General features: G+C 35.2%; 1 protein-coding gene across 1 annotated transcript; it reads right to left on the reverse strand.

Moving 5' to 3' along the window:
• On the reverse strand, nucleotides 5397–7201 carry LOC104710837 (PHD finger protein ALFIN-LIKE 3-like). The gene is made up of 5 exons (XM_010427496.2): nucleotides 7025–7201; nucleotides 6850–6882; nucleotides 6347–6575; nucleotides 6118–6256; nucleotides 5397–5813 (listed from the first exon to the last, which is right to left on the reverse strand). The coding sequence occupies exons 1-5, from the start codon at nucleotides 7122–7124 to the stop codon at nucleotides 5553–5555; spliced, it is 762 nt and encodes a 253-aa protein (XP_010425798.1). The 5' UTR covers nucleotides 7125–7201; the 3' UTR covers nucleotides 5397–5552.

Raw genomic sequence — 10816 nt, forward strand, 5'->3', positions numbered from 1 at the left:
TAGTTAGTTGCATTTGATTAAGACACATTTTAACCCTAGAAACACTACCAAAAGTGTTTAGTGCTTCCAAGCAATGTTTTCTTGGTTTTAGCCTGTTTTGGGACAAAATGGGTATAAGTGGCTTTTAAACTCCCCACATCCATCTCAAAATCTTATAATTAGTTAGTTGTATTGGATTAAGACACATTTTAACCCCAGAAACACTAATTAAGCTGTTTACAGCTTCTAAGCAATGTTTTCTTGGGTTTAGCCTATTTTGGGACAAAATGGGTATAAGTGGCTTTTAAACTCTCCACATCTATCTCAAACTCTTATAATTAGTTAGTTGCATTGGATTAAGACACATTTTAACCCCAGAAACACTAACAAAGCTGTTTAGTGCTTCTAAGGAATGTTTTCTTGGTTTTAGCCTGTTTTGGGACAAAATGGGTAAGAGTATATCTAGCCTAGAAGAGATCTATAACAAACAAGCTTGACCTAGCTAAGCAAACCACAGCCACAATCCAGCCTAACCCATCCTCAAGATCCTAAGCAAACTACTCACAAATGCTAAACATGATGAACAAAGTCATAAACCCAGAAAATGATGATATAGACATGGATGGATAGATCATGATGAGATGAACAATTTAATACAAAGAAGTGAAAGAAAATACTCAATAGATTCATAGTTATGAAGGTTACAAATCTATGAAAATTTAGAGAAAAAATAAGAGATGATGCAATAAAGTAAAAGCAGCTAAAAATGGCAAAAACTAGGTTATCACATGTCTACAGGATCTCACTGGCGGCCACAGGGTGCATTGTCCTTTTATAGGACGAAGGGGTAGCCCTACTTAGCTAGAAGACAAAATAGAAGGTCGGCTGCAAGTGCTCGACCATGTGCTCGGTCGAGTGCATGGTCGAGTGGTTGGTCCGTCAAGTATCTCTAGTCTTCAATCTGGAATTATATCGGTTCAGTAAAACAGGTACGAATCTTGAACGACACCTCAGATTTCCTTGAAACCGCAATCATTGGAAAGTTAACTCAATTTCCTACAACTCTCATGAAGGACTCTGAAGCTGAATCGCAACGGAAAATCTACATTCGGATCGATCTTTGAGGAGCTCGTTATGAACCCGACCATGTACTCGACAGTGTGCCTGCTCGAGTGGTATGGTCGAGTGCTTTCTTTTCCCTTCCTGATACTTCTAATCCTCTTGTTTAGCTCCAGAAATAACAGCATTTCCTTCCTTACCCTTTTAGAGTTCCATAACACCTAATAATACTCCAAATGCACAAATGTATGCAATGTATGCTTCTAAACATCCTAAGTGCATATTTGGACATAAATGGCTATAAAATCTAAGGAATGACTTCTATATGATGCAAAACATGAACTAAACAAGGCCATAAATATGGTAAAATATAGTGACATCAGGTACCTGCACACCTACCACTGGCGACACCAAAGGAGCTTGCATGCTAGCCGCTGGTTGCACCATTGATCGAAGCCGCTCCAAAACTTGAGCTAGCAAATCTGCCAGGAGATCACCCTGACCTGGGGCACCGCCCACTGAAACCCCCACACCTAGGGCAAAACCAACATCGATGCCGAGCCCCATCGATACTACCACCGGCCAAGCTCCCAAGTCCTCTTGGATGACCCTGTGACTGTGCCAACTACTCACTAGCAATGCTCAGGGCCACATTATCGCTGGCCTCGGGAACCTGTCCCCGAGCACAACCACGCCCACGACCACGACCAAGAAAAGTAGCTTAAGCACCTCTAACTATCTGTACCACCAAGAACAAAAGGCTAAGCAATTAAAACGATTCTGGCTACACAAGGAAACAAAATTACCATGGAATCACATTGAAGGCTCGAAGAGTATGTTCTAGGACCTCATGCCACACACAATTAACTAACTCACATAATCAATCAAGCATGCAATCCAAACATCAACAACACAAAACACACATCGAACCTGTACCTAGAATCATTAGGGCTCTGATACCAAACTGAAACAATTTTATTTTATTTTATAATAATTAACTAGTGATCTCATACTCACTATCAAGCTAACATCAATCAATACAACCAGCAAAAATACCAAAACATTAAACCAGCAATTATCCAAATTAATCCAATAAAAGAATAAAACAATATCAAATAACCAAAATCATAAACTAAGAGCTAGCAACTTAAGCAATAATTCTAACACCAACATTCCAATTCAAGCAATCTAGCTGAAACCAAGACATAACAACTAAGTCCCTAGAACATCCTCCTCTTCATTGCTATGATCCCACAGTCACACTTTACCTTTACCAGCACCACAAACACAATGAGATGTGTGAGTATTACCAGAAATACTCATTAAGGAGATCCTCCCATTTACAAACTATACACACAAGCAAATAAAGAGTAAAACCACAAATAAAACATAACAAACCAGTGATTAAACATAACATCCAATACCACATTCACCACACCTAGATATCATCATACAAAACAAGTCATACTCCCGAATATCTCGCATAAGCTCATAGTTACTCACTCACCTTAACAAAAGTGATTCACGAAAACAACTACAACCAGAAGAGAGGCTCTCCAATTGCCATGAACAACCAAACTCGCTCCTACAACCAATCACAACAACAAACAAACCTTGAAACCAAACTGTCAGGAAAAACAGAAAAAACAATCTCACGGGTGAAACCACATAATCAAAACGAATCGTTAACTTTCCAATCCCTCTCATGAAAAGCAAGACCTATACGTCTTGAAGCGTCCCACAAAATGCCATCACGATCAGGTCTCAAATGAATCTGAAATCGAGTTCCAAACACCCACTCATCTTAATTTGCGACTAAGAAGAAACGCCCTATGAAACTGCAGATATCTCATGGAGGATTAACTCAAATTCGATCCCAAAAAAAGGAGCATCTAGGAAAGAGTCTTAGCTACAACCCTAATAAAAATCGATTTGAGCAGTCGCATCCTCCTTCTTTTTCTCCTTCACACCAAATAACCAAGAGCTCTCTCTCAACAATAAAAAAACATAAAGAAGAAGCGTCGACTTATGGAGAAAAATTAGGGCTTTTGGTTTAATTAGAATAAACCAAAATTTAATTAAACCATAAATCAAATAAATTCAATCTTTTGGTTTGTTCCACACCCCACAATCCTAATTTTGAGAAAGCAGGTGTTACAATTAGTCATATGCATTGGATTGTGACACATTTTGACCCTAGAAATACTAACAAAGCTTTTAACTGCACCAAAGCACTATTTTGTTGGTTTTAGCCACTTTTGGAATAAAATAGGAGTAAGACTTGTCTAAACACTCATAATATAATTACTCATATGCATTGGATTGTGACACAATTTGAAAATATAAACACTAACAAAGCGGTTTACTGCTTCTAAACAATGTCTTGTTGGTTTTAGCTAGTTTTGAGACCAAATGGTAATAATTCTTGTTTGAACACTCTTAATGCATCTCTAACACTTATTATTTGTAAGAGCATCTCAAACCCACCTCTATTTTTGCCTCTAAATATAGAGAAAAAATATAGCTATCTCATTTTAGAGGCAAATTTGCTCCAACCAACTCTATTCTCACATCTAAAATAGAGATTGTTATATTTTCTGGAAATATAACAATCTCTATTTTAGAGGTGAGAATAGAGGTGGCTTGGAGTCTCACCTCTATTATAGAGTTTCTCTATTATTAAAAAAAAAAATAGGGAAAACCAATGGAGATGGTCTAATATGCATTGGATTGTGTTACAATTTGACTCTAGAAACAGTAATAAAGCTGTTTACTGCATCTAAGCAATGTTTTGTTGATTATACCCAGTTTTGTGTCAAAAAAAATTAACAAGTCTTGTCTAAACACTCCTAAAGCCTACACTTATAATTAGCCATATGCATTGGATTTTGCCACATTTTGACCCTGGAAACACTATCAAAGTCTTTCAATGCTTCCACGCAATGTTTTGTTGATTTTAACCAGTTTTGGGGAAAAATGGTAATAAGTCTTGTCTAAACACTGCTAATGCATCTTTAACTCTTATAATTAGTCAGCATTGGATTTTGGCACATTTTCACCATAGAAACACTAGCAAAGTTGTTTACTGCTGCTGAGCAATGTTTTGTGTGTTTTTGCCAGTTTTGGGACAAAATGGTAATAAGTCTTCTCTAAACACTTCTTATGCATCTCTAACTCTTATAAGTCATATGCATTGGATTGTGACACATTTTGACCCTAGAAACACTAGCAAAGCGGTTTACTGCTTCTAAGCAAAGTTTTGTTGGTTTGAGCGAGTTTTGGGGCAAAATGGTAAGAAGTCTTGTCTAAGCACTCCTAATGCATCTACAACTCTCATAATTAGTCATATGCATTGGATTGTGACACAATTTGACCCTAGAATCACTGACAAAGTGGTTTTAGTGCTTCTAAGCTATGTTTTGTTTTGGATAAAATGGTAATAAGTCTTGTCTAAATACTCCTAATGCATCTTTAACTCTTATAATTAGTCATATGCATTGGATTGTGACACATTTTAACCCTAGAATCACTAGCAAAACGGTTTACTGTTTCTAAACAATGTTTTGTTGGTTTTAGCTAGTTTTAGAACAAAATGGTATTAAGCCTTGTCTAAATACTCCTAATGCATCTCTAACTCTTATAATTAATCATATGCATTGGATTGTGACACATTTGACCCTAGAAAAACTAACAAACCCGTTTTCATGCTTTGAAGCAATGTTTTGTTGGTTTTAGCCAATTTTAGTACAAAATGGTAATAAGTCTTGTCTAAACACTCCTAATGTATCTTTGACTCTTATAATTAGTCATATGCATTGGATTGTAACACAATTTGACCCTACAAACACTAACAAAGATGTTTACGGCTTACTAGCAATGATTTCTTGGTTTTAGCTAGTTTTTGGACAAAATAGTAATAAATTTTGCTTAAATACTTTTAATGCATCTATAACTCTTATAATCTATCATATGCATTGGATTGTGACACATTTTGATCCTAGAAAGACAAACAAAGCGGTTTACTAATTCTAAGCATTGTTTTGTTGGTTTTAACTAGTTTTGGGACAAATTGTAATAAGTTTTATCTTAACAATATATTCTAATGCATCTCTAACTTTTATTGATCTTATGTCCCTTGAGTCTTAGTCTTGACCTATTGCTAGATTTCAAGAAATGCACCACAAGTTACCTAAGATTCTAAGTTGCAACTATGATCGTAACACATGTGTTGCAGATATGCATTGATGATTTTTTGACAGGCTCTGTAGAGTATGTTGACGTATCCGGTTATTAAGAAATGTCATGCCTTGTTGGTTTTTAGGTAAGATATCTTGTTGATTCATATCCGAGGTCACAAATTGAGTTAAAAGGTTCTATTTCTTCAGTTGCAAAATCAAACCAATTATACAGAGAAATAAGCCCAAGCTGTTATGGCCAATAAAGAGCTAAGACTAGCCAAATAAAGAGGGTAGTGAGAGTTGTCACTACAGGCTATATTCACTACAACAGATTATTTAGGCTCGCGCTCTTTTGTTGCTGCAGGAAGGGCACTTGTATTGTTTGATATGCTCAGCTCTAGCTGGAGTGATCTTCACACACTTGCCATGGAACCATTTCTCACAAAGGTCGCAACAGATCCAGAATTCATCAGCGCCATCACTGTCTCCACAAGCTCCACAAAGGGTCTCGCCATGTTCATCCTCATCCTCTTCATCTTCTCCTTCGTCCTCCTCTTTTACATTCCTGGTCTTTGAGCTTTTGCCATCTGAAGTTCTCTGCATGCCCAAAAACAAAGCAAAGGAAAATTAAACTACATGAGCAAAAAACATAGGAGATACTCAAAAACCAATCCAACCAAAGCAGTGTTTTCGGTGAAGAAGCTACAATAGCCTGGATTGTATTAAAGATTATGAATGAATAAAGATTCCTCAGCTTGTACAGGACTAAGTATCAAACCACCAGTTACGACATATAAAGCATATGTATTATTCGATTTGTTGTATGGATATCTAGCTTAGTAAAATAAGTTTCTGAAAACTGCAAAACCAAAAGATTTAAAAAGGATAGCAAGGGCCTTACAACTTTAGAGTTGGACTTGGATTTGTTGCCGTTGCTTTGGTTTGCAGTAGATGGCTTGTCCTTTGATAGCTTTTTAGCGATTCCAGTCACTACTTCAAATATAGTAGGAACATCATTGATCATGTTGAACAAGCGCTTCCTGAAAATTAAACAAGTCAGTGTTAGTGTAAAATACTATAACTACATTGAGAAGGAGACCGAAAGAGAAACGATGTGTGACATCCATTACCTCTCTTCCTTGTGGAATGAAAACCTCGAGCCGAAGTAAAAGGAAACGGAGAGTAACCAAGCATCACTGTGAATAGCAACAAGAGAAAGCCATTCTTTTTCAGAGAGCCCCTCTCTTGCAAAGTTAATACCAAGAGCTGGCTCTGGAAGCTCAGGAGGCACTTCTTCAGCTGGTAAATTCACTTCCCATTCTTCATTCGGTAACCCATACAAGCAAAGATTCTCCTTTTCTGCAAACCCAGATTGCACAATACAAAACCCAACTCGAATCAAAATTACCATACCAAGAGAAACTAAATCTCATCAGATTAAACAATACACAATAGCCACACAAGATACTAATTTGAAATCAGACGGTACAATACAATTACCACACAAGAGACTAAAGTCCAAATCAGATTTGTACTTTTTGTGGTGTATATACGGAAAAACCCAAGAGACCCCAGGAGCAATAAAGAAGAAAAAAAAAACTCAAAATTGGGAACAAAAGAGAGAAACCCTAACCAGGGTCACATTGCTGGTAAAACTCTTGAACATCTGCAAACCAAAAAAAAAGAAACACGAATTAATCAGAAATTGAACTTAGATCCGAGAAGATAACATCACTAGAAGCTATAAAACCCACCACAATTCTTGAAAAAAAAAAAAAAACAGAGAAGATAGTGAAGTTTGTTTTTACCGGTGGTGAGAGCTTTAACAATGGCAGCACGACGACCTTTGAAATCCTTGAAAACCTCTTCAACAGTTCGAGGATTGTAAGCCGCAGCTCCTCCTTCCATGGTCTCTCTTCTCTCTCTCGCTCGATCTCAGAAAGATGGTTTTGGAAATAAAAAAAAATAATGGAAGAAGACTAAAAAGAAGAAAAAGCTGCGCCGTGGACTGTGACAAGACCCGATCTTGTATTGTATTCCACTAAAGTCTTTGTTTTTTGGGTCAAAGTACTTGGGGAGTTTTGGGTTCGGGTTGGATCATAATACAAAACCCAATTATGTAGCAAAAAGCCCAAGAGTTCAAAGCTCGTTTACAAATTAACTAGCAACTCATGAGATATTAATTTTAGTTTTCAATTTTCAAAATTACTCCTCATTGATTCTGAAAAGTTTATTAAGTTTTATTAGGTTTAGAAAATACTTCTTGATGATAACTGCTACTCCTTCTGTTCTAATTTAGTTGTCATTCTAAGATTTAATTTTTGTTTCATATTAGTTGTCGATTTAGATTTTCAACGCAGATGTTTGATGAATATTCCAATCTTATCCCTGCTGCTTTAAAGTTTCAACCAATGAAAAAATTATAAAATATATTAATGAAAGGCAAAACATAAAATTTAATAATTTTCTTAATTTGTGTGCAAAAACCTTAAACGACAGTTAAATTAGAACGGAGGGAGTATTTTAGAAACTCGATCCAAGTTTACTCTCTGAATTTGCAGGAGATTTTAGGTAATTTGAAAGCTAATCCATGTTTCTATGCCTAAAACATATGCAGTAGATAGTAGATAATTTAAGTTGTCGAGTTCTCATTATTTTCTTTGCCAACCGTTTTGTCCTCTAAAAGACTAACACACAAAATCTTGTTGCTGGATTGGCGATTAACTAAATTGTGTATATTTATAATATAATTTTGGGAGAGTTACTAAATCAACTTAAAGAAGTGAAAAATTCACTAACATAGCACCATGAGAAAAAAAACATATTTCATAATAATCCCTATATTACCTTCGAAAATGTGTGTAAACAAAAAACAAAATAACAAAAATTGTCATTAACAAAAGCTGCCATGTTAGCAGAAACTAAACAGGAATAAAAAGAAGAATTAGCGCCCAAAAAAAAATGTAATTGCACTTTGTGTGCAAAACATAAAATTTAATAATTTTCTTAATTTGTGTGCAAAAACCTTAAACGACAGTTAAATTAGAACGGAGGGAGTATTTTAGAAACTCGATCCAAGTTTACTCTATGAATTTGCAGGAGATTTTAGGTAATTTGAAAGCTAATCCATGTTTCTATGCCTAAAACATATGCAGTAGATAGTAGATAATTTAAGTTGTCGAGTTCTCATTATTTTCTTTGCCAACCGTTTTGTCCTCTAAAAGACTAACACACAAAATCTTGTTGCTGGATTGGCGATTAACTAAATTGTGTATATTTATAATATAATTTTGGGAGAGTTACTAAATCAACTTAAAGAAGTGAAAAATTCACTAACATAGCACCATGAGAAAAAAAAAACATATTTCATAATAATCCCTATATTACCTTCGAAAATGTGTGTAAACAAAAAACAAAATAACAAAAATTGTCATTAACAAAAGCTGCCATGTTAGCAGAAACTAAACAGGAATAAAAAGAAGAATTAGCGCCAAAAAAAAAAATGTAATTGCACTTTGTGTGGTGATAGACTTGGTAGTTTTTTTTTTTTTTACAATCAAACTNTAGTTTTTTTTTTTTTTTACAATCAAACTTCATTTATTAAGTTAACGGAAACGACTCTCTTTGAGAGAACGAATTAGGTACCGATGAACTTACATGGGAAAAACAGAAACCTCGTGCTCCTGCACATTCCCAAGTTTATCAGCACAAATATTATCCTCTCAAGGAATATATCTAATACTAAAAATAACAAACCTATCTCTAAAATGAGTAAAGTCCTTCAATTCTGATGAAAAGGTCGGTGATATTAGACGTCATCTTTAGGAGATCTGAACAGTCCGTAGCAAAAAGAACTTTATTCAAGTCCAATGCTAGCATTCCATAGCCCAAACAAGGGTGTCTAACTCTGCATGTAAAGGGGATAGGCTTCTGCGCGATCCTTTTAATCTCATATGCAATATTGATAGACTTAGTAGTCTAATAGATATATATGATAGATGTGTTAAGTATGCACTGTTTTATTGAACATATGTCATCTCACATCAAAGAAAAGAGCTACTCGGTCGAATGATGCCAAGAAGCAAAACACCACTCGACCAAGCACACAATCAGGCACATGGCCGAGAACGCATCCGAGTGCATGTAAGTGACCAACCCACAGACTTTCTATTTTATCCTCTATCTAGGATTTTCCACTTTACTATAAATAAGACTGTCATCTCTAGCAGCAAAAAGAATCATCTTTTGTCTATTTTAGCTATAAGGTTTTAGAAGCTTTTAATCTTTATAACTTTTGATCCTTTAAATATTTACATTTGATTTCTTCTACAAAGTTGTTCATCTCATCATTATCTATTTGATTATGAATGTTTTATCATTTTATGGATTTTCAAATTTTATGATGTTTATTAGATCTGAGTAGTAATTAGATTCTTAAGGATGTGTTAGGTTGGTACAGAACTTAGTTTGTTTAGTTTTTTTAAGCTTAGATTGTATAGAATCCCTTCTGCATTAGATGGTCTTTATGCTTGCCTTTTTCTTAGAAGTAAGAGTTAGATCTTAAGAATTTTAGCACCCACAAGGTGTTCTATGAAATGCTTGAATAAACTAATACCAGAGATTCCTATGCCTACCTCAAGATATTGATTGTCTAGAGTAATTATTGACTAGTAATGATCTGGAGTTAAAAAGCCTGTTTGATTACATTCCTAGAAGTGGATGAACTTGATTGCTATTGTCATGAGAGTGGATTTCTAAGGTTCAGATGATCATTGTCTAGGGATTCGTTTTTTTGTGAGTTTGTTGAGCAACCTAGATAGACTAAGTTTAATGCCAACCCATTATTCCCATCCTTAGGATCTTATTGCTCATTTTTTGTTCTTGTTTCTTTCATTTAATCATCCGTTTTTTAGCACTCGATCTTGCACTTGACCTTGGTTCATACTGCACTCACCCGATTGCATGCTCGAGCTCTTAGTCGTTTACTAGATTTTGTTCTTAATCGTTCTAGTTTGTTCTTAATTACATCTGTTAGTAGTTTGTTCCATCTTGTATTGTTTATTTGCTTATGTTACGTAGTTTAATCTTGTTGTGTAGTTTTTTTTTCAAGTTGTTAGTTTATTGCATTTATGTTTTATTAGCTTGATATCATTGATCACATCTTGACTGTTTGCATTACACTTTTTATGGATTGACACCCTTTACACTATTATGGAAACACCTGATCCTGAACCTATTTGGTGTTGGATTGATTGATTGCAATTCATATCTTTCATTTCAATCCTGATAAATAATATGTTTCAATTCGGCATCGTTGCCATTATTGTGTTTATTTATTTCCGTCGAGATTTTCATTGTTTTATTTTAAGATTAAGTTGTGTTACATTTTCATCTATTAGTCACTTTTTTGTTTGTCTGGTGTTTTGTTTTGATCCTCGGGTACCTGATAGACAGGTTTTCACCCAAGGTATCAATTCCCTATGCAGTTGTAGTACAAAGAGTTATCAATCCAAATGGTTGTCTATTGGTAGCAGGAAGGATATGATCAGTACAATACAAGTCAAGCCAAGCAGATAGGGTTTTGTTCTAACAGTCCTAAA

Source organism: Camelina sativa, chromosome 9 (genome assembly GCF_000633955.1).
Source record: "Camelina sativa cultivar DH55 chromosome 9, Cs, whole genome shotgun sequence".
Taxonomy (NCBI): Eukaryota; Viridiplantae; Streptophyta; class Magnoliopsida; order Brassicales; family Brassicaceae; genus Camelina; species Camelina sativa.